At 36.3% G+C, this 21,300-nt stretch overlaps 4 protein-coding genes across 7 annotated transcripts; 1 reads left to right on the forward strand and 3 right to left on the reverse strand.

Annotated features, from left to right (window-relative positions):
• Window positions 1–177: 177 nt before the first annotated feature.
• LOC149043102 (uncharacterized) lies at window positions 178–2,258 on the reverse strand. Its single transcript, XM_089211324.1, has 4 exons — window positions 2,155–2,258; window positions 1,771–1,810; window positions 818–1,104; window positions 178–578 (listed from the first exon to the last, which is right to left on the reverse strand). Exons 2-4 carry the CDS (start codon window positions 1,771–1,773, stop codon window positions 413–415), a joined length of 456 nt encoding a protein of 151 aa, XP_089067450.1. The 5' UTR covers window positions 1,774–1,810; window positions 2,155–2,258; the 3' UTR covers window positions 178–412.
• LOC149043103 (phosphatidylinositol N-acetylglucosaminyltransferase subunit H-like) lies at window positions 2,233–6,650 on the forward strand. Its single transcript, XM_089213692.1, has 5 exons — window positions 2,233–2,259; window positions 4,048–4,138; window positions 5,005–5,132; window positions 5,833–5,922; window positions 6,112–6,650. Exons 1-5 carry the CDS (start codon window positions 2,233–2,235, stop codon window positions 6,178–6,180), a joined length of 405 nt encoding a protein of 134 aa, XP_089069818.1. The 3' UTR covers window positions 6,181–6,650.
• Window positions 6,651–9,384: 2,734 nt separating this feature from the next.
• Window positions 9,385–12,234, reverse strand: LOC149043104 (uncharacterized). The gene is made up of 4 exons (XM_089211325.1): window positions 12,112–12,234; window positions 11,196–11,235; window positions 10,243–10,529; window positions 9,385–9,785 (listed from the first exon to the last, which is right to left on the reverse strand). The coding sequence occupies exons 2-4, from the start codon at window positions 11,196–11,198 to the stop codon at window positions 9,620–9,622; spliced, it is 456 nt and encodes a 151-aa protein (XP_089067451.1). The 5' UTR covers window positions 11,199–11,235; window positions 12,112–12,234; the 3' UTR covers window positions 9,385–9,619.
• A 2,944-nt stretch (window positions 12,235–15,178) lies between these two features.
• LOC113672720 (cofilin/actin-depolymerizing factor homolog) lies at window positions 15,179–20,322 on the reverse strand. Of its 4 annotated transcripts, none has more exons than XM_027189055.2 (4): window positions 20,252–20,322; window positions 18,278–18,317; window positions 16,491–16,777; window positions 15,179–15,571 (listed from the first exon to the last, which is right to left on the reverse strand). In XM_027189055.2, exons 2-4 carry the CDS (start codon window positions 18,278–18,280, stop codon window positions 15,406–15,408), a joined length of 456 nt encoding a protein of 151 aa, XP_027044856.2. In that variant the 5' UTR covers window positions 18,281–18,317; window positions 20,252–20,322; the 3' UTR covers window positions 15,179–15,405. The 4 variants fall into 4 exon arrangements, with proteins under 4 accessions (XP_027044856.2, XP_089067448.1, XP_027044864.2 ...); XM_089211322.1 differs by lacking the exon at window positions 20,252–20,322 and adding an exon at window positions 20,037–20,163; XM_027189063.2 differs by lacking the exon at window positions 20,252–20,322 and adding an exon at window positions 19,481–20,163.
• Window positions 20,323–21,300: the final 978 nt, after the last annotated feature.

Consider the following 21,300-nt stretch of genomic DNA (forward strand, 5'->3'; position numbering starts at 1 on the left):
ATTGTAGATTTGTCTTGTGACTTTGCATAATTCTGGAGCTAAATTCAAATGGCCTTACTGGTAAGAGTTTGAATTGTACACAGAATAGAATCTTCCATTAGTTGACACTGCCGAATTTCTCAATAAACACCCTGGATAACGAAACATTTAACATTTCTGTTCATCACAGAAACATGCTTATACCAGTAAAATGTGTCATTTATTAACTTGTATCCCAATAAATACATTGCAGTGTAAGAACAAAACTAGATCATAAATGCAGCAACTTCACTCATCATATATTCTATTACAAATAACTTCTTTCTTAACGTGATCTACCAGCCGTAGTGCTTCTTACTGTTAAACTGAGTTATCGAAACTGAGATAAAAAAGTGGCAAGTGAAGGTGCTGTTCTCTTTGTGACAGCAGCAAGTTATTGCCTGTCTTTTACTTTCAATTCATTAGAAATCTTTTGGAAACAGAAGTCATCTTTATCGTGGAATTCAAATGTCTCAAATCCATTGCACTGCTTCTTCAACTCAGAATTAGTTGCAGCATATTTCATCTTTTCCTTAACTCCAACGCAGTCATCATCACACCTTAAAAAGAAAAAAAAAGAATCATTCAATGCATTCATCCAGTCATTTAACCAGACCCGTAGATTAAATGGTTTGTGAAAACTGATTGGCCCCAATGGGAGCTCAAGCGAAAGCTGTTGCAAGTTATTGTTCCTGACCTTTCAAAACCCTATCCAATACGCCTCTGCACCTTCCCTCTTCCCCTCCCCCCCTTGCATAAAAAAAGTTAAAGTAAACATTAAAGCTGCCTGGTCACCTACCAATAGATGTAAATTGGTTTATCTTTGGTAGCACCACTCTTCTGTTGGTAGACAAAATCGAACAGGATGTAACATGGCCCGTCCAGTTCTGCAACTTTCCCTTTCATGGCTTCAAAGAGTCTTTCATTTTCCTCTAAATCAGTGTTGGATACAAGTTTGCCATGTTGTTTCGTAAGAACAACTTCTTTATCATTGTCAATCTTCATGATGGCCCATGCGTGTTCATGCTTGTCTTTGACCAAAGAGAACATTTTCTTACAGCTTTCGTCCAATTTGATACCTGAGGCCTTCAAGAAAAAAGGGCACACCTATTAACTTCAGTTAGGATTTTGGATGGTTGAAAGTTAGAAAGGGAGTAAACTAATCATTCAGAACCCATCATAAATAACACTGTACAGCAAAAGCATAGAGTGCCCTGGGCCACTCGGTTAATTGGGGATCATTTAGAGCTAAAACTACAGCAAAACTCCACTTTTTCGAACACGGCTAAACCGAACTCCTTGCTAACTCGAACAAAGTGCGATTTCGACTAGATTTTTTGCCACTTTTTTTCAGTTATTTACTTTCAGCCAAATTGAACTCGGTGAAGTAAATCGCCCGGGTAACTCAAACACGTTGGTCAATATACGTCATAAGGTCAAAACAAGGCTGACTGACGCGTCTAAATCATTAATCGGTATTGATACAAACGTGATAACACCTAAGAAAACGCAATGCAAACAGCTTTACTTCCCAAACTAAACGAAAAATAGCTCTTATAAAACAAACTGAAAATACAAAAATTATTGTCGATTGCAAAAGAATGATTAAGATATTATTCCCTATTAATTATTAACAGGATAATTGAAATTCAACCCCAATCTCGTGACTCAACGCCCCAAGAGCATAGCACCATTTTTCCCTTTTGAAAGTGGTTCGAGCTAGCGGGGTTCTACTGGATTGCTAACACTTACCATGATTTCAACTGACGAATTTAACTTCCAAAATGAGGTCCTGAACAAAGAAAGGTGAGTATACAATAGTAATATAGTCAGAGTAGGAAAGGTAAATTAGGAAGACTGATACTTGAAGGGTTTGGGATAAAAATAGTCAAAATAAAATGATAAAATGACCGCTCTTCTGACAAATTACTCATGCATCTGTTTTTCAAAACAAACTTCAAAGCTTCTGCAACACTTTAACACTTTTTTTTCTGCAACAGCTTTTGTAACACAGTTAAATCCCACGTGAACAAAATTAAGAGAGAACATAATAATAAAGCTTAATGCTAGTAAAAACTAGGGAAATAAATTTCTACCTTCAGTATTTTAAGTCATCAAACCAGAAACAAAATTTACCTGCGAGATCTGCTGCAGCTTGGCTTTCACAAAATTATGATAAGACAGAAATCAAATGCACTATATACATCTTTTAACATGCAAGCTCAGCAAAGTGATACTTTTGTGAGTCACAACTTTTGAAAAATAAGAGATGGTTTTAACTTCAGAAGTCAACCATATAAGGAATTAATGCCATAATAGGAATCAATACTATAACAGCATAATTACGACAAGAAGGATCGAAATTAAATATATTATTTTTTCTGTAGGACATGGAAGCTCCCAAAGTGATGCTTTTATTTTTTTCATCGCCTCAAAAGATTGTGTTCTCTTCAGAGTTATACTATACAAGAAATGAATAAAAAAACCGGAATATGAAATCATGGTTTTTGCATAATTCAAACTTTTTCAAACTGTCACGGACAAATGTGAGTATATAATCGAAATTACGTCAGCAGTTACTGAAATAAATCGACCGCGCTCAACAGGATCTGGAAAGTAGTTTTCAAAAATTTCTGTATTCGCGGCTGTATTAAACATTACCATATTTGGGCACGATATGGTCCCTGTCTTGCGTCGGCGTTACGGAGGTAGATTTCCAGTCTAACAAAGCGTCTGCCATCACTTTCTTCATGCAAAGGTAAATCAAATTGACCTGATACTGTGCCTTGTCGCAATCACTTAGTTGAAAGACGACTTCTTATTCGCAAAGCGTTCTCAAAGCCGTTCAAACAAATCTTTGAGTTGCGTGACATGAATAGAGACAAGATTTTCAATATTTCTCCAACCTTAAATATCTGTCCCTATTCATGTCACGCAACCCAACAGTATTATGGTTCTTCGAGACGAAATGAATGTACATTCAAACTTAAGGCACATATTTCTAGCTCTACATTTTTGGCTCTGAAAGTTTTTCAAGATATGCGACAGTTCAAACTCTGCACTCACATCGTTGATTATGATGAGTCTCTTTTACATAGCATAAGATTATTTTTATTCTCTGAATTACTTTAAACCTATTGTATGTAAACGCTAGTAGTTCTCCAGTTTGTACTCCCGTTCCCTTCCCATTCGCTTCACCTCTAAACGGATCAAGCACTGCTGACAAGTAAACGTATTGTTCAATGCAGTGATTTCTTCATGCTTGTTGTTTAAAGCGAAATTCCCTCTGCGTCAGTGCATGCTCACACACCACCAGCATAAACGACACTAATAGCGTTTTCAACTTTTGTTTTGAAATATTTTGATCCCGAGGGAAAAAAAGTAAGATAGCAAAAAACAAAGGTACTATCAACATACCTTCATTGTTGAAACGACACTAATAGCGTTTTCAACCTTTGTTTTGAAATATTTTGATCCCGAGGGAAAAAATAAAATCTTAACTTTATCTTAAAACTGGACAATAAATAAACACAAGGGGAATACTCTGAGTAGATCATAAGAGCTATCAAGCTCCTTTTGCTGGCAAAGAGTGAGATGCCATGGGCATCACTAACAGGTGGGGTGGGGGGAGGGGGAATTGTGAAAAGATGAAGTAGGTGGGTGGAAAATTTTCACAGGTAGAAACTGTGTGAAGGAAGTCCAAATTATAATTAATTTTTTTAAATAAAGGAGCAGTGTGCTTACTCAAAATCAACAACAACAAAAAAACCTTGGAGATTTTATTTTGCAGAAGGTGCAGAGAAAAAACAAATTGAGGGACCAAATTTTTGCTAACCTTAAGAGGAGGTGTTGGTCAAAAATAGAATGTTCATCTAGCAATACACTGTTATTTCTGATTAACAATCAGCTCATGTCTGTATGTTTTCATTTCTCTCCTGTCTCCTGTCTCCTGTCCCTTTCTAGGTCCCAACTCCCTAAATGGTGTTTATGTCAATCATTTACTGCCTTTTATTTTTTCAATCATAACAGGAACTTCTGTCATTAACCAGCTTAGTAGTTTGGACTTTTGTGGTGGTTGCCATTGTTCTTTTGAAATTATATTGCTGGGATATTCATAAAGGTGAGATGAGAAAGGTACTGACTGCTTCTACGTCTTACAGTTAGTGTTCTCATAAAACAGTAATTGTAGGCCAAGACACTGAATAATTTAATTTTTGGTGTGAAATTAGTTGCCAAAATTTTTCCTCTTAGCTATGGCAATCAAGTGGTCTATTTAGCTGGAAATAATTCTGGTCTCCTTAAAATTAAGTGACTACCCCCCTGGGTGGGATGCCATTTCATCGCAATGTTACCTCCCTCTAGCATTTCAACAGACTTCCTTGACAATACACTGTTACCCATTTATACTAATGAGTGAAGAGAGGTACAGCACAATGACCCTCCAAGGTTGGAAACCCAGACCCCTTAATCTGGAGTCCAGTGCACTAAATATAAAGCCACAGTCTCTCCTACATGGAGCGCTGCTCAGACTGTGAAAGGATCAGGTCAGACTACAAGCCACAGGACAAAGTAACAGCTCATTGGCATCAAAAAAGTAAGGGTAGGATTAGGGGCCTCTCAATCCCCCTTGCCCAAGATAGGATGCTTGTATATCCTATGTTATTTCCAACCCAGCATTTCATCATTCACAGTTTGCTGGTAACCTATTTTACTCAAGGAGGGGAAGGAGGGAGAAAGGACCTACAGGTGAACTTGCCTAACCATAAAAAGCCTCATGAATTTATCTCGCAGTTCCTTGAGCATGCCAGAAGGAATTGAGGACACATGAGTCCTTATTTTGACTAAACTTGTTTGATCAAGGTGTCAAAAGACTGCACCTGCTCTTTTTCATTTTTCCAAAAAAATAATGTGACCAATGGCCATATGTCTTGATCTCACACTTGGTCAATGATGAGCAATATTTCAACCACTCTATTCTTTTTGTAGAATCTGTTTTAATTGTCAAAGATCTTGGAATTCAGTACACCAAATCATGTTTCCTTGGGCTACAGACAAGTCAATTTATTGAACATCATAAAATTGTGGATGTGCTTATCAATGAAGTCATAACTATGGTATGTCTTGTGCCTTATAAATGCAACACTGACTGTTGCAGTCTTGCCAGGAATTAATGCAAAGGATTGTTTTTAGAGTGTATCTACTGACACCAAGGCTGCGTAGGAAACCAATCATAGCTTTATTTAAACAATAGCCTCCACTTGGCACAAACATATGCTCAGATATTTGTCCACCCATCAGCATGGGCTGTCTGACAAGCAACCCCATCATTCTAAGACTTTTTCAAGATGGAATTTTAATATTTTTTTAAGTAAAATTCCCTTATTGTTATACTTCAATCCATGAACACACCACCAGCATGTGCAATGAGATTATGAAGCACACTTGGAAAAACCTTCCTCTAAAATTTGATTGTACAAGATTTTTCAGATCAATATCAGTATGTGGGCAACTGCCCACCTACCCCTCCCTTAACCCAACATTAACCTTAACTTGTTGTCAATTGACTGTTGTAGAGTTAGGGGAGGGGTAGGTGGGCAGTTGCCCAGATACTGATATTGATCCAATTTTTCTACTTTTGTTTTAAAATATTTTGATCCATCTGGAGGCAAAAATCGTCTGTTAACACACCTCCAAGTGCTATCAACATACCTTCACTACTGAGATTATTTCAATTACTGCGAACACTAGGATGCATTTCATAGCATTTTTTATTAATTTGAGGGAAGATGATGTTTTTGATTGATTGCCTTCCAGCACCAAGTTGTATGTTACTTGACATTGCTCATTTCTGAAGGAAAACAGAATCAACCAAGAAGAAAGCATGAACTGCTCCCATTATTCATGGTTAGTAATATTTTCAGTCTAATAATTTTTAAAGATTAAATTTTGTTTACCTGAAATTACTTCATTTAGGTTTCAAGTGTTTTCATTCAACTGGATAATTCATAACCCTTTTACTCCACATAACAGTTAAGGAATAATCAAATTTTTGTGTCAGTTAGTTATCATTCTCAATTCTTCTTCTTATTCCAGGCTACAGTACCAAATCTAGTTACAATCAAATCAATTTATCATGGCATGCAGAAGATACTTGGGACATGATGGATGAATTAAAGATTTAATCCTCTAGACACTTGCTACCTTTTTCACCCATTTTTTAACTCCCAAGAATTGATCATTGTCAATTCTCCCTCAAATGTAGCTGCTACACAGTCATTTCTTGTGAATGAATGAATTTGGTGTTAAATCAAGAAAATAACCTCTATGTGATAAGTTTGAGTGCTCTCATTACCCTTTTGCTGGATAATAGATGAATGTTATAGGAAGACGTTACATGTTTTAAAATCACTTCTAGGAGTTAAAGGGATAATGCATGACAGATTAAGTTGCCTTGCCATAATTGAATTGTTGATGTAAATGTTTGTTGAAGCAATCAGGAACTTTTGATTCTGGTAAACTTTCTCTGAGGGAGAAATCCCTCATGGAGTCAATATGATGTATACTTTACTCTGTAAATATCAACTCTTCATTATAGAAACTTGCTTATACTAGTAAAATTTGTCATTTATTAACTTTTTTGTTGTGAATACATGCAGTATAGATAAAACTAGATTATACATGCAGCAACTTAACACTCATTATATTTTATTTCAACTGACTTATTTGTTAAGAATATCTACCATTATTCATTGCCCTCGTTGTTCATACTGATTCATCAAAACCGCGATCACAAAGTGGGAGGAAAGGTGTTGTTCTCATTGTGACAGCAGCGAGTTATTGCCTGTCCTTTGCTTTCAAATCTTCAGAAATATTTTGGAAACAGAAGTCGTCTCTATCATGGAATTTGTATGCCTCAAATCCATGGCACTGCTTCTTCAGTTCAGAATTAGTTGCAGCATATTTCATCTTTTCCTTTACTCCAACGCTACAGAATGAAGTCAGAATTTATACAAAAAGATAAATTTCAGCACTAACCAGGTGAAAAAATTATTAGCCTCAGTTATCATGCTAAAAGTCATCGTACCAGAAATAAAATTTTCCTGTGAGATCTGTAAGTTGGTTTTCACAAAATTGCGATAAGACAGAAATCAACTGCACTGTAAACATCTGTGAACATGCAAGCTGAGCAAAGTGATGCTTTTATTTAGTAATTACCTTTTTGAAAATAAGATGGTTTTCTCTTCAGAGTTCAACCATATAAGGAATGAATACCGTAACAAAAATGAAACTATCACATCACAACTACGACAAGAAGGAAATCAAATGCATTTTTTTTCCGCTATCATGCAAGCTCAGCAAAGTGATGTTTTCATTTTATAATACTCATAAAATGTTGTCTTCTCTTCAGTATTATACCATACAAGGAATGAGTAAAACAACAGGAATATAAAATCATCTTGTTGGTATTAAACATGACAATGTGATTTTTGCATAATTTAAACTGGTTCAAACTGTCACGGACAAATGCGAGTATACAATCGAAATTACGTCAGACAGTTACATTGGTAAACAGTGCTCACGATCATCAACAGATGAAATGACCGTAAAAGGGAAAAATTTACCGTTTCCGTTGACCTAACAAAAGTGAAAACATGCATTCAAAATGTGAATGATTCTTAGTAAATTCAATTGGAATACAATTGGTAGAAAATATGACTACTGAGTTTCCTTCCGCAAAATGCAATCGTCTTGAAGCTAATATAAAGGTAAATTATTTGTGGGGAAAAAATGCGTTACTCATTCCGTTTAACTTAATCTTGAAACCTAGAAACACCTAACGCCGTGAATCTCAGAGAGTATTTTGGTTTGAACTATAATTGACTGAGGCGTCAAAACCTTTTGTCAAAGTAAATGATACAATATCGAAGCTTCATCAAAAATAGTGTTAAATAAATTGACCGCGCTCACCAGGAAAGAAATTTTGAAACTGGGAGGTAGTTTATAAAATTTCTGCTTTCGCGAGTAGCGCTGTTTTAAACATTACCATATTTGGATACGAAATTGTTCCTGACTTACTTCAGCGTTGCAAAACTAGGAAGGGTATGATTTCGCTTACTATGCCTTGTTACGATAACTTAAATCAAAGTCGCAAAGCGTTCTAAACGTCGTCCCAATAATTCCGTTGAGTTGCGTGACACTCGTCCTTACATATATAATCAAGATTTAACGGATTATTAATGGTACTTCGCGACGAAAAGAATGTACATTCAAACTTATAATACCTTACCCTATATAACAAGCTCCATATTTTGAGTTCCAAAGTTTTCAGGACATGTGACATTTAGAATTGTGCACAATCCTCGTTACTTACAAGTGACTCTCTTTTTACACAGCTTAATTAGTTTTCATTTATTTCCTCAATCATTTAAAAACCCATTTAAAGGCAAGCATAGCTCTCCACTTCATGCTTCCACTGCTTATTCATTTGCCTCACCTCTTAACGGACGAACAGTTGATAAGTGAACCTATTGTTCTAAGACTTTTTCGAGGCCGTAAGTTTAATGTTGTTTAAAGGAAAATAAATTCTGCTATGCTTCATTGCATGTGCACACACTAAAAGCATGCAGGACTATGAAGCAGCACATTACGATTTTAGCTTTGTTTTGAGATATTTTGATCCATCTAAAGGCAATTAAAGAAGTCTTTACATAAGTTTCTAAGAACTGTATCCACATAATACCTTCACTATTGAAATTATTTCAGTTATTGTTAGCATTAGAATACTGCTATCCTTAATGTTATTGATTAATTTGAGAAAAGAATATATTAGTTTGATTTTGATCGATTTTCTTCGAGCATCGGGTCTTACGTTACTTGACAAAATTTGCTCACTTCTGAAGAAATGCAGCTCAGAACAACCAGTAGGATAAATTAGCGGCTCCTTGATACTAGTTACAGTATGAATTTGAGTCTAATAAATTTTTGATATCAAATTTTGTCGTGACGCGAACTTCCTGTCATAACATTTTCTTTTGGGTCTTTGTTTTCGGGTCTTCCTTTCGGGTCTGAGGTCTTAGTTTTCGGGGGTCTTCTTTTTTACTACAGCCAAGCAGTTAGTCCTGTAAATCTTAAATTTTTTACGACTGAAAGCACAATTAAGGGTCGTTTGGTAGGCAAAGGAGATTGTAGATTTGTCTTGTGACTTTGCATAATTCTGGAGCTAGATTCAAATGGCCTTACTGGTAAGAGTTTGAATTGTACACAGAATAGAATCTTCCATTAATTGACACTGCCAAATTTCTCAATAAACACCCTGGATAATGAAACATTTAACATTTAACATTTCTGTTCATCACAGAAACATACTTATACCAGTGAAATTTGTCATTTATTAACTTGCGTCCCAATAAATACATTGCAGTGTAAGGACAAAACTAGATCATAAATGCAGCAACTTCACTCATCATATATTCTATTACAAATAACTTCTTTCTTAACGTGATCTACCAGCCGTAGTGCTTCTTATTGTTAACCTGATTTATCGAAACTGAGATAAAAAAGTGGCAAGTGAAGGTACTGTTCTCATTGTGACAGCAGCAAGTTATTGCCTGTCTTTTGCTTTCAATTCATTAGAAATCTTTTGGAAACAGAAGTCATCTTTATCGTGGAATTCAAATGTCTCAAATCCATTGCACTGCTTCTTCAACTCAGAATTAGTTGCAGCATATTTCATCTTTTCCTTTACTCCAACGCAGTCATCATCGCACCTTAAAAAGAAAAAAAAGAATCATTCAATGCATTCATCCAGTCATTTAACCAGACCCGTAGATTAAATGGTTTGTGAAAACTGATTGGCCCCAATGGGAGCTCAAGCGAAAGCTGTTGCAAGTTATTGCATGGCATCGAAGCTCATTGAAAACTGTTCATTTCTCAGAACAAATTATATCCGCGAAAAAAAATGTCCGTGCTTACATTGCGTCAAATTGAGTCTATCGTGTATTTACACCTCAGCATTTTGTTAGGCTTCATTACCCACATGTTCTCTTGGGCAGATAGACTGGAAATTTGAAAGTCAATTTTCTTACCCAACGACACAGCACAACAACATGCCTTAATCCTGACCTTTCAAAACCCTATCCAATACGCCTCTGCACCTTCCCTCTTCCCCTCCCCCTCTTGCATAAAAAAAGTCAAAGTAAACATTAAAGCTGCCTGGTCACCTACCAATAGATGTAAATTGGTTTATCTTTGGTAGCACCACTCTTCTTTTGGTAGACAAAATCGAACAGGATGTAACATGGCCCGTCCAGTTCTGCAACTTTCCCTTTCATGGCTTCAAAGAGTCTTTCATTTTCCTCTAAATCAGTGTTGGATACAAGTTTGCCATGTTGTTTCGTAAGAACAACTTCCTTATCATTGTCAATCTTCATGATGGCCCATGCGTGTTCATGCTTGTCTTTGACCAAAGAGAACATTTTCTTACAGCTTTCGTCCAATTTGATACCTGAGGCCTTCAAGAAAAAAGGGCACACCTATTAACTTCAGTTAGGATTTTGGATGGTTGAAAGTTAGAGAGGGAGTAAACTAATCATTCAGAACCCATCATAAATGACACTGTACAGCAAAAGCATAGAGTGCCCTGAGCCACTCGGTTAATTGGGGATCATTTAGAGCTAAAACTACAGCAAAACTCCACTTTTTCGAACACGGCTAAACCGAACTCCTTGCTAACTCGAACAAAGTGCGATTTCGACTAGATTTTTTGCCACTTTTTTTCAGTTATTTACTTTCAGCCAAATTGAACTCGGTGAAGTAAATCGCCCGGGTAACTCAAACACGTTGGTCAATATACGTCATAAGGTCAAAACAAGGCTGACTGACGCGTCTAAATCATTAATCGGTATTGATACAAACGTGATAACACCTAAGAAAACGCAATGCAAACAGCTTTACTTCCCAAACTAAACGAAAAATAGCTCTTATAAAACAAACTGAAAATACAAAAATTATTGTCGATTGTAAAAGAATGATTAAGATATTATTCCCTATTAATTATTAACAGGATAATTGAAATTCAAACCCAATCTCGTCACTCAACACCCCAAGAGCATAGCACCATTTTTCCCCTTTGAAAGTGGTTCGAGTTAGCGGGGTTCTACTGGATTGCCAACACTTACCATGATTTCAACTGACGAATTTAACTTCCAAAATAAGGTCCTGAACAAAGAAAGTTAAGTATACAATAGTAACATAGTTAGAGTAGGAAAGGTAAATTAGGAAGACTGATACTTGAAGGGTTTGGGATAAAAATAGTCAAAATAAAATGATAAAATGACCGCTCTTCAGACGAATTACTCATGCATCTGTTTTTCAAAACAAACTTCAAAGCTTCTGCAACACTTTAACACTTTTTTTCTGCAACAGCTTTTGTAACACAGTTAAATCCCACGTGAATAAAATTAAGAGAGAACATAATAATAAAGCTTAATGCTAGTAAAAACTAGGGAAATAAATTTCTACCTTCAGTATTTTAAGTCATCAAACCAGAAACAAAATTTACCTGCGAGATCTGCTGCAGCTTGGCTTTCACAAAATTATGATAAGACAGAAATCAAATGCACTATATACATCTTTTAACATGCAAGCTCAGCAAAGTGATACTTTAGTGAGTCACAACTTTTTAAAAATAAGAGATGGTTTTAACTTCAGAAGTCAACCATATAAGGAATCAAAGCCATAATAGGAATCAATACTATAACAGCATAATTACGACAAGAAGGATCGAAATTAAATGCACTTTTTTTTCTGTAGGACATGGAAGCTCCCAAAGTGATGCTTTTATTTTTTTCATCGCCTCAAAAGATTGTGTTCTCTTCAGAGTTATACTATACAAGTAATGAATAAAAAAACAGGAATATGAAATCATCTTGTTGATATTAAACATGACAATGTGGTTTTTGGATAATACATAATAAAATGTGACTATATAATCGAAATTACGTCAGCAGTTACTGAAATAAATCGACCGTGCTCAACAGGATCTGGGAAGTATTTTTCAAAAATTTCTGTATTCGCGGCTGTATTAAACATTACCATATTTGGGCACGATATCGTCCCTGTCTTGCGTCGGCGTTACGGAGGTAGATTTCCAGTCTAACAAAGCGTCTGCCATCACTTTCTTCATGCAAAGGTAATTCAAATTCACCTGATACTGTGCCTTGTAGCAATCACTTAGTTGAAAGACGACTCCTTATTCGCAAAGCGTTCTCAAAGTCGTTCCAACATATCTTTGAGTTGCGTGACATGCATAGAGACAAGATTTCCAATATTTCTCGAACCTTAATTATCTGTCTCTATTCATGTCACGCAACCCCAACAGTATTATGGTTCTTCGGGACGAAATGAATGTACATTCAAACTTAAGGCACATATTTCTAGCTCTACATTTTTGGCTCTGAAAGTTTTTCAAGATATGCGACAGTTCAAACTCTGCACTCACATCGTTGATTATGATGAGTCTCTTACATAGCATAAGATTATTTTTATTCTCTGAATTACTTTAAACCTATTGTATGTAAACGCTAGTAGTTCTCCAGTTTGTACTACTGTTCCCTTCCCATTCGCTTCACCTCTAAACGGATCAAGCACTGCTGACAAGTAAACGTATTGTTCAATGCAGTGATTTCTTCACGCTTGTTGTTTAAAGCGAAATTCCCTCTGCGTCAGTGCATGTTCACACACCACGACACTAATAGCGTTTTCTAGCTTTGTTTTAAAATATTTTGATCCAAAGGGAAAAAAAGTAATATAGTAGAAAACAAAGGTACTATTAACATAGCTTCATTGTTGAAATTATTTTTATCATCGTTAACCCTTACATGGCACTCCCACAATCTCCTCAATAATTCTCCTTGCTGTCTGTCATACAGTTCTTATGATGCTAGCTTGAATAATTGGGAATTTGATCCTCTAATAATTCCCTAATTGATATTTCTTTTTATAATTCTCATCACTTGTCATGGTGTGCTTGATATTGTATAAATCATATTGTAAGGAGAAATTCTGTCTTGGTCACTCATGGGAATTAAATCATTAACATCACAGTACAGTTATCAATATTTTTAGATTGATTTGAGAAAAGAAATATGATTTCCATTGATTGCCTTCTGGCTCCAAGTCGTATGTTACTTGACATAGCTCACTCCTGAAGTAATACAGGAACAACATGAATAAAACATCTTCCCCTAGTTGCAGTAACTTTTCAGTCTAATGATTGTTAGAGATTCAGTTTTGATTGACTGAAATGAATTCATTTAGATTTCAAGTAAACACAGTATTTTTCATTCAGTTTGGTTATTTTCCCTAGCACCCTCTTTAAAGTAATTAGTCCTATAAATCCAAAGTATTTTAAGATTTAAATCAGAAAAGACGGTGTTTGTTTGGCAAAGGAGATTGGAGGTCTGCAATTGAGCCAGGTAGCCTATACCCAGCCAGAGTTTATCTAGGTTTCCTTAGCATAAAGGGACCATGAGCATCACTACTACCCCCTGGATGGGATGCCAGTCCACCACAAGGCTACCCCTAGTATTAGGCTTCCCTGACAATTTACTGGACCCATTTATACTCCTGGGATGGAGAGAGGCCCCAATAAGAAAAATGTCAAGGAGTTTAAGCCTGGTGTAATTGCAGCTCAGTTCTGCACTATCTATTGTAGAGTACCATCTGCAACACTTTTTTACACTTTCACTTGTTTTATCAAACAATTGTAAAATTCCTTTTCAATCTTTGGCACAAGTTGTTTCCTAGCTACTGCGACTCCAATAATGATTGGGACAGTCAGTCATCATTTTTAAGTCTTTTGTTTTTTCGAGGCTACAGTACCAAATCTAGTTACAATCAAATCAATTTATCTTCACATGTAGAAAATAATTGGAACATGAACAATTGTCTTCTTTTCCACCCATTTCTTCTCTATTTAACTCCTTAAGTAACCAATAAACTTAAATTGTTGCAAGCTCAGTTTGTTTGTGTTATTGTACAGAAGTAGTTCTTGTAAAGGAAAAGGTTAAAATGTCATTTTATTATAGAACAATGTCTGTACTCTTAAAAATGAGGTACTTTGAAGAATTGATTTGTGGTCAGAAGGCGATGTAGAGAATCATTCACCTCAACCTGATGCTTACCATAAAGGTATGGCCCTGTTCATAAACACCATTTAAGACCATCTGTTCTCAACTAAATCTCAATAAAATTGTTGTACATGAGAGTGCTAGTGTGTTTTAATTCAAAGAGTCAACATCCTTCCCTAGACATTCCCATGGGCAATGGAACTTTTGAGGGGCAAAGTTTTTTGGTGCTGTTGTTGCATTTTTCACTTGAAAGCATTATTCTAGAGTCAAAGAATTGTCCTTCTACACTATTCGCTAATGAATGATGACTTGTGTGAACATTAGCTCCTCCTCTAAAATGCATGTATTATGCTGGAGAGACTTCACACTTTTAGTGCAAACCCCCCACCCACCCCGGTAAGGTTAAAATTCTCAACCTCCCCAGACATAGACAACAGTGAAATGCTTGTATGTTACCTGTGTTAGAGTTTAAGTTTCAAATTGATTGTTTCATAAGATCTTTGATGAAAAAAATAACACACCAAAAATATCAGAGGCACTGAAAATAAGACTGAAATACTACCAGGTGCTGACATACAGTTCTTAGAGGCATATACCCTAGTTTTCCATTGGTATCTCTTGACAGATGCCACGATTTCCAAGATGCAAGCAGGTCAATATCTCTCCTTTGACATTTCTACAGCTGCAGTGTTGCAGCTTAAACATAAATCAATGTATTTCAATGTCTGAACTAAGATTGAAGGCAGGTTTCCTCGTTTGTTCATCTTAGCCGTGATTACAATAAACTAAGGATGCTGAACTATTTCTAAGTCATGACAAAGATGGAGAATTTCAAAGCCAAAATGTCAATTTTTGAAATCTGATTGCTGGCATCTAAAATATTTTCTGTTCAATTGACTAGCCAATTAAGACAAAGCAAGTCAGGAAGTGTTAAATTGGGTAAACTTTCTATAACAGAAAACTCATACAGGGGCATGATTTATATTTTAAGCTGTGAATGTCAACTGCTCATTACAGAAACATTCCCAAACTAGTGAAATTTGTCATTTATTAACTTTTTTCCCGTAAATACATTGCAGTGAGAGAACAAAACTAGATTATACATGCAGCAACTACACTCATCATACTTTATTTGAAATAACCTCTTTGCTGACGAGATCTAACAGCTGTAGCAGGCTTGCAATTTATACTGATTCATCCAAAACTGAGATCACAAAGTGGTTGGTAAAGGTACTGTTCTTATTTTGACAGCAACAAGTTATTGCCTGTCCTTTCCTTTCAAATTCTCAGAAACAAAGTTGAAGTTGAATTCCTCTTTATCATGCAATTCGAATGGTGCGAATCCATCACATTGCCTCTTCAATTCATTATTAGTTGCAGCATACATCATCTTTTCCTTTACTCCAACTGTGTCATCATCGCACCTGAAAGAAAGTCATCCATTAATTTAAACAGAACCATAAATTTAATGGTTAGTGAAAACTGATTGGTTCATATGGAAACTCAACCCAAAGCTGTAGCAGGTTAATGCAGAGCATCAAATCTCTTAGAAAACTGCTCACTTCTCAAAACAAATGATGTCTGCAGAGACATATCTTTGTTTACTTTTGTCCAAAATAGAGACTAAACAGGGCGTGAAATTGTGCCTAATACAAGTGCCAATGCGACTAAATTTTTCACTTTGGCGACCAAATCCTGAAAGTTAGTCGCCAAATTGGCGACTACAACGTTTCATCATACCCTTACCAAGAGATATAGTGAATTAAATAAATTTGCAAAGATAAATCCGCGGCAAACTTCCTCGTTAAGTTTGTTTCCAAAACGTAGCACATGCATCTCGATCGATAACTAGATGCCATCTTGGATTTAGATGAGCCTGAACGTTGTATATCATACATCCTAGTGTCCACTTTGTAGCACGTTAAAGATCTTTTCCCTAACTTAATTTTGGAGGGTCTATCTAGAATGCTGACAGCGTAAAGAAAGATTTTGTTTGTCTTTGAAAATGGCGACCAACTTTTTTTGAATTGGCTACCACTTTGAAGAATTTAGGAGCCAATTGGCTATCAGAAAAAAAAGTTAATTTCACGCCCAGGACTATTGTTAATTGTACACTTGAGCATTCTGTTAGGCTCCTCTAAAATTTCCCAGTACCAAAAATACTCCTAGTCACAGAGAGGAACTTTAAAAGTTAAGTGTCTTGCCCAGCAACACAGCACAACAATGTGGCCAGGGCCTTGAATGACTTTTTGAAACCCTTAGTGAAGAGCACTATCCAATAACCTACTGTAGCTTCTCTCTTTCTTATGACAATAAAATAAAAAAACCAGCCCAGTCACCTACCAATATATGTAAATTGGTTTATCTTTGGAACTACCACTGCTCTGTTCATAAACCAAGTCAAAGAGGATGTAACAGGGCCCTCCCAGTTCCTCAACCTTCTGCAACATCTCGCTGAAGAGTTTCCTATTTTTTTCTACATCAGTTCTGGATTCTAGTTTGCCATGAGTCTCCTTAACCACAACTGCCTGTTTATCTTCAATCTTCATGATGACCCATGCATGTTCATGCTTGTCTTTGACTAAAGAGAACATATTCTTGCAGCATTCGTCCAATTTAATACCTGACGACTTTAAAAAAATAATATGGCACACATTAGTTTTTATAACTCTGCACCTTGCTCAAATGCTCCTTCCCTAATCAATAATACCGCAAGTACTTTGTTACTGAGAAAAATCTGACTCCTGCAAGTAGTCCAAATTTGAACAAAAATTTTTTATGTACAGATGAGACTTACAAGAAGCCATGGTGAATGACCACTTTTCCACAATCTCACAATTAAAGCTCCAGGGTAAATGAAACTCCCAAAATTATTCCCAGGTCACAGACACTAAGGGTCCATCAACAAAAGAGGGCGCATCTTGAAAAAATTGCCCTCTGTGTGCTACTTTAAAAAATAAAGCATTGAAGAAATAGGTATCACTAAGAAGCTTCTAATGCCTAGATTTTGAACATATTAAAAATTTTTAACAGTCTTTCTACTGGTAGGCATGTGCAAACCAGTTATCAGCCTCATCCTCACATGTCTTAAAAAAGTAACATGACATACATTTAATTTTCTAATTCTGTTCCCTGCTCAAGTACTCCTTCAGAAAAACTTGCTGCTCTCAAGTTGCCCAAAGTTGAATGAAAATTTGAATGTACAGGGACTTTAAAGGGTGAAGCAGAGGGAAACAGTACTCTTTTCCAAGGATGTCAATATCGAGGCTTCATGAAAAAGTGAAACTCCCAAACTTTTTCTCAGGTCACAGATACTAAGGGATGATCAACAAAATAGAGTACCTTACAGAAAAAATGATTCTCTGTAAGCTTTTTTTAACAGATACCAAGGAAAACCTTATGTCACTGAGAAACTTTCAAAGTCTAAATTCTGAAAATGACAGAAGTTTTAGCAGTTTTGGTCTTGAAACACAAATCTGGCATTGTTTGCTTAACTGAGTAACCAGCCTCCCAAGTTAAATCCAAACAAAGTGAACAATATCACTCTGCAGACGATGGGCTAACTGACAGATGGAGACATTTTTCTCTTAGTCCCTAAGAAAATCTATATTGAACTTGGACAAAAGGAAATATTTTGGTTGCATTAATGTGCTGGAATGTTACATGAATAAAATGTTAATTTTCTGAAAGCTTCTCCCACTTTGGTTTTTAATATCTGACAAATATCTTGGTCAAGTTTCATCAAAATCTGACATCACCAACCAATGAAAAGCAACATCAAACTTCCTGGCAAGTCTCATTAAAAATTTGGGGGATAAAATTCAGGATTAAATTCCTGAATTTAAAAATTCAGGATGAAAAAGGAAAAGTAGGCACAGCAAGCTAGAGAAGAAGAAAAGTCTACCTTTGATTTCTTTGACCTAAGCTTTCTCTCAGATTTTACCCAACTTTCCTCTTTTTGCGTATTTCATGTATACTCTTGCATTACTACTTAATGTTTTACAAAATGTGTCAGAAATTATTTTCTTCCTAACTGATGGTCGCATGTTTTACTCCTAATCAGAGTACTAGATGTTCTTTTTTGGCAAGTATGCTTGTGTCATTCATGAATTGCATTATCTTTCACTTACCATGATGACAGCTTAGGAATTTCTCTTCGGAGATAAGGTCCTGAACAACAAATAGCAAAAGGAAACATTATTGATGAATAGGCAAGTGCAATTGTAAACTTCATCATAGCTGGGATGGTAAATATAAACACTGGTACATTACATATGGGGGTTTGGGATAAAAAAAAAAAAATGTTGATAAAATAACCACTATTAACATGAATTACAGATGCATCTGTCTCTAAAACACACTACAAAGCTACTTGTTTCATTAAGCTGTAATATCATTAAATCCCATGCGCTACAGAATTAAGACAGAGTTAAAACAAAAGGCTAAATTTTAGAAATAACTAGGTGAAGATATTATCAGTCACGGTAATAAAATTCATCATACCAGAAATAAAATTTTCCGTCTTCAGCTAATAGTCAATTTAACAATTTGCAACAAGACAGAAATCAACTGCCCTATGTACATCTGTGAACATGCAAGCTCAGCAGATTGATGCTTAATTTAGTAATAACCGTGTAAGATTTTTAATTCAGAGTAATTCCATGTAAGGAATAAATATGACAACAGGAAAATGAAATTATATTGTTGATATTCAACATGATGATGTAACTTGTTGGATAGTTGAAAACTGGTTCAAACGTTCAGCAACAAACGCAAGTATACACTCAAATTTACAGCAGAGTGTTACATTACTTGACAATGCTCAAGTTTACCAACAAGAAATACTCATAAGCAGCAGCCATAGAAGGAAAAGGTATGCGGTTCCCCCTGACTTAAAAAAGTGCGCACATAATTCAAACTTCGTGAAACCTCGTGTATATGATTCATAATATATTAAATCAGAATAATTGGTAGGCTTGTAGAAAATAATTAGTAAATTCGCAGAAAATAAATCAGTTATTTCTTACAGAAAAATACACTTGTGGAAAATTATAATTCGCGTTCAACGCTTATGTTATAAACCAAGAGACTACCGTAAATTTCATCGTTCAACACAAAAAATTTTGGTTTTAAAGTACAACTGTTTTTGTGCCTGTATAGCCTTTTCTCGAGGCTTTTGAGAAATTTAATGATACTGTATTCAAGAACCGCAAAGAGAGGTTAAAGAGAAATCGACCGCGCTCACCAGGAAAGAAATCTTGAAGGTTGGACGTGGTTTAAATTTCCGTTTTCGCGTAGAATAGGCGTAATATATTATCTGTTCTTAACATTACCATATTTGGGCACAAAGTTGTTCCCGTCTCATGCCGGCGTTGCAAAGCTGAAGAACCCTCGCATAATTTCCAGTTCAACGAGGCGACACTTATCATTTCCTCTATCAGAGGGTCATTCAAATTCGCTTGGTGCTATCCTCTGTCACAGTTACTTGGTTGAAAGACAACTTCTTAATCGTAAAGAGTACGAAAAGCCGTCCCGATATACCGTTGAGTTGCGTGACATGCAAAGAGAAACAGACCAGATTCGAAGGAATATTAACGATACTTTGCGACGAAATAAATTTTCACTGAAACTCAAGGCTCCACATTTCTAGCTCTAGAAGCTTGTGTCTTTTCCACCAGCTATGAATGAATGTAATTTCCACTTTCCGCACTTTTAAGAAGAAATTTTACGGTTGAGAAAGTGCAGGCTACAGCGAAGCTTCACCACAAATCTATTCGCAGATTTCAATATAAAAGCTTCAGTGTGATGCATATCTTCTTATCCGAAAAAAGAGGGTCCTACCAAATCAACGTTCACACGATATTACTAATTTTTGTCGTTGAAACTGACCGTTTTTTCGTTGCCTTTTAGTTTCGAACTAGATCGTATTGTTTTGGCGTGTTACCACCCACCAAACTCAAGCCATCTTATTTGCAGTCTTAGAGAGTTTCACTTCGATCCACCACTTTTGTCCTACCTTTAACGACAAAAGAGGGAAATCTATCGTTTGAGGTAACAATGACATAAAATCTGTTTCATATTTATCTTTAAAAAGCGGTTCTTACCTTGGGTTTCGATGGTACAATTTCTTGTATCAAGCACGCTTCGATCCGACGGCAAAGATGTAAGGAAATGCGTAGAATACTCTTGAATGGGTCAGCGGTACAGAAACACCACGCCCCAAGAAGGTGGTGACAGGTGACTGACGTTCCAACTGACGTAAAGACAAATAATTCTGGTCTGAGTGCAACTGAAAAATAGGTCTGCAATGCGTACAGGCATAGGCATAAATTGCATCTATTGCATGAGGCCGAAGTAACCTCGAACAGTTTAAATAAATGTTCTGAGCTCTCTTGGAATCCCATTTGCCTGTTTCTTGTATGATCTAGATGGAGTGGCCTGTTTTGGAGCCAAGCTTGCCAAGAATTCATTTAACTTGCTTTTCTTTCGACTATGGGCGTTCTCCTTGCTTCTTAAAGAATTGCTTTACTGCTGGTTTGTTTCGGTCGAGGGGGATTGTCATCATTCGAAACACTTTAAATTTAAAAATTTCCCAGCAGGAAAAATCGAGGTTCCCTATCTTACAGTTCAGACCGAGAAAACGAGGTTAGTGAACAATTTATCAGATTTCATATCAAACAAAGGGGTAAGATTTCAATTCAAACAAACTTTTGAACTTTAAGGGCAGAACTACGGCCCGCTGAATTGACTAATCCTAGCGCACGTACTAACTGAGGGATGTAATGTTGAATAAGCACGACCGTTCCTACAAGGAGATTTAGAACATGATGACTCATTAGGAGTTAGATATGATAACCTCGCACTTGAAGTTACAGATACTCCTCATAAATTTATTCAGTCGCAGCACCTGCGTGCATCTTATATGAAACTATCTTCAAGGTCAGGAAACTCCCAGCCTTATAGCCTACGAGCAGGCCCCAATTACAGGCGCTTCAGCTCGAGCTTTTCTTCGCTCGCGGCGAGAAATCGGTGAGGAGTCGTGCACGTAAAACATCAGATCCCTGGCAAAACTGTCCCCGACTCGTCTCTAGTCTTCTCCGCGGGCGGAGAAACGCACGTCCTTTACTACTTAAAAAGTGTCCCCTATACCCAT

Source organism: Pocillopora damicornis, chromosome 7 (genome assembly GCF_964200805.1).
Source record: "Pocillopora damicornis chromosome 7, jaPocDami1.2, whole genome shotgun sequence".
Taxonomy (NCBI): domain Eukaryota; kingdom Metazoa; phylum Cnidaria; class Anthozoa; order Scleractinia; family Pocilloporidae; genus Pocillopora; species Pocillopora damicornis.

Bases quoted from the DNA above. Each gene is read 5' to 3' on its own strand.
- LOC113672720 (XM_027189055.2), bottom strand. The intron at 15,572-16,490 runs GTAGGTGACTGG...ACTTTCTTTCAG, and splicing joins AAACCAATTTACATATATTG to GTGCGATGATGACACAGTTG.
- LOC149043103 (XM_089213692.1), top strand. From the start codon at position 2,233: ATGCAAGCTCAGCAAAGTGATACTTTT. The intron at 2,260-4,047 runs GTGAGTCACAAC...CAATCATAACAG, and splicing joins CTCAGCAAAGTGATACTTTT to GAACTTCTGTCATTAACCAG. The intron at 5,133-5,832 runs GTATGTCTTGTG...ATTGCCTTCCAG, and splicing joins TCAATGAAGTCATAACTATG to CACCAAGTTGTATGTTACTT.
- LOC149043102 (XM_089211324.1), bottom strand. The intron at 579-817 runs GTAGGTGACCAG...TTTCTTTTTAAG, and splicing joins AAACCAATTTACATCTATTG to GTGTGATGATGACTGCGTTG.
- LOC149043104 (XM_089211325.1), bottom strand. The intron at 9,786-10,242 runs GTAGGTGACCAG...TTTCTTTTTAAG, and splicing joins AAACCAATTTACATCTATTG to GTGCGATGATGACTGCGTTG.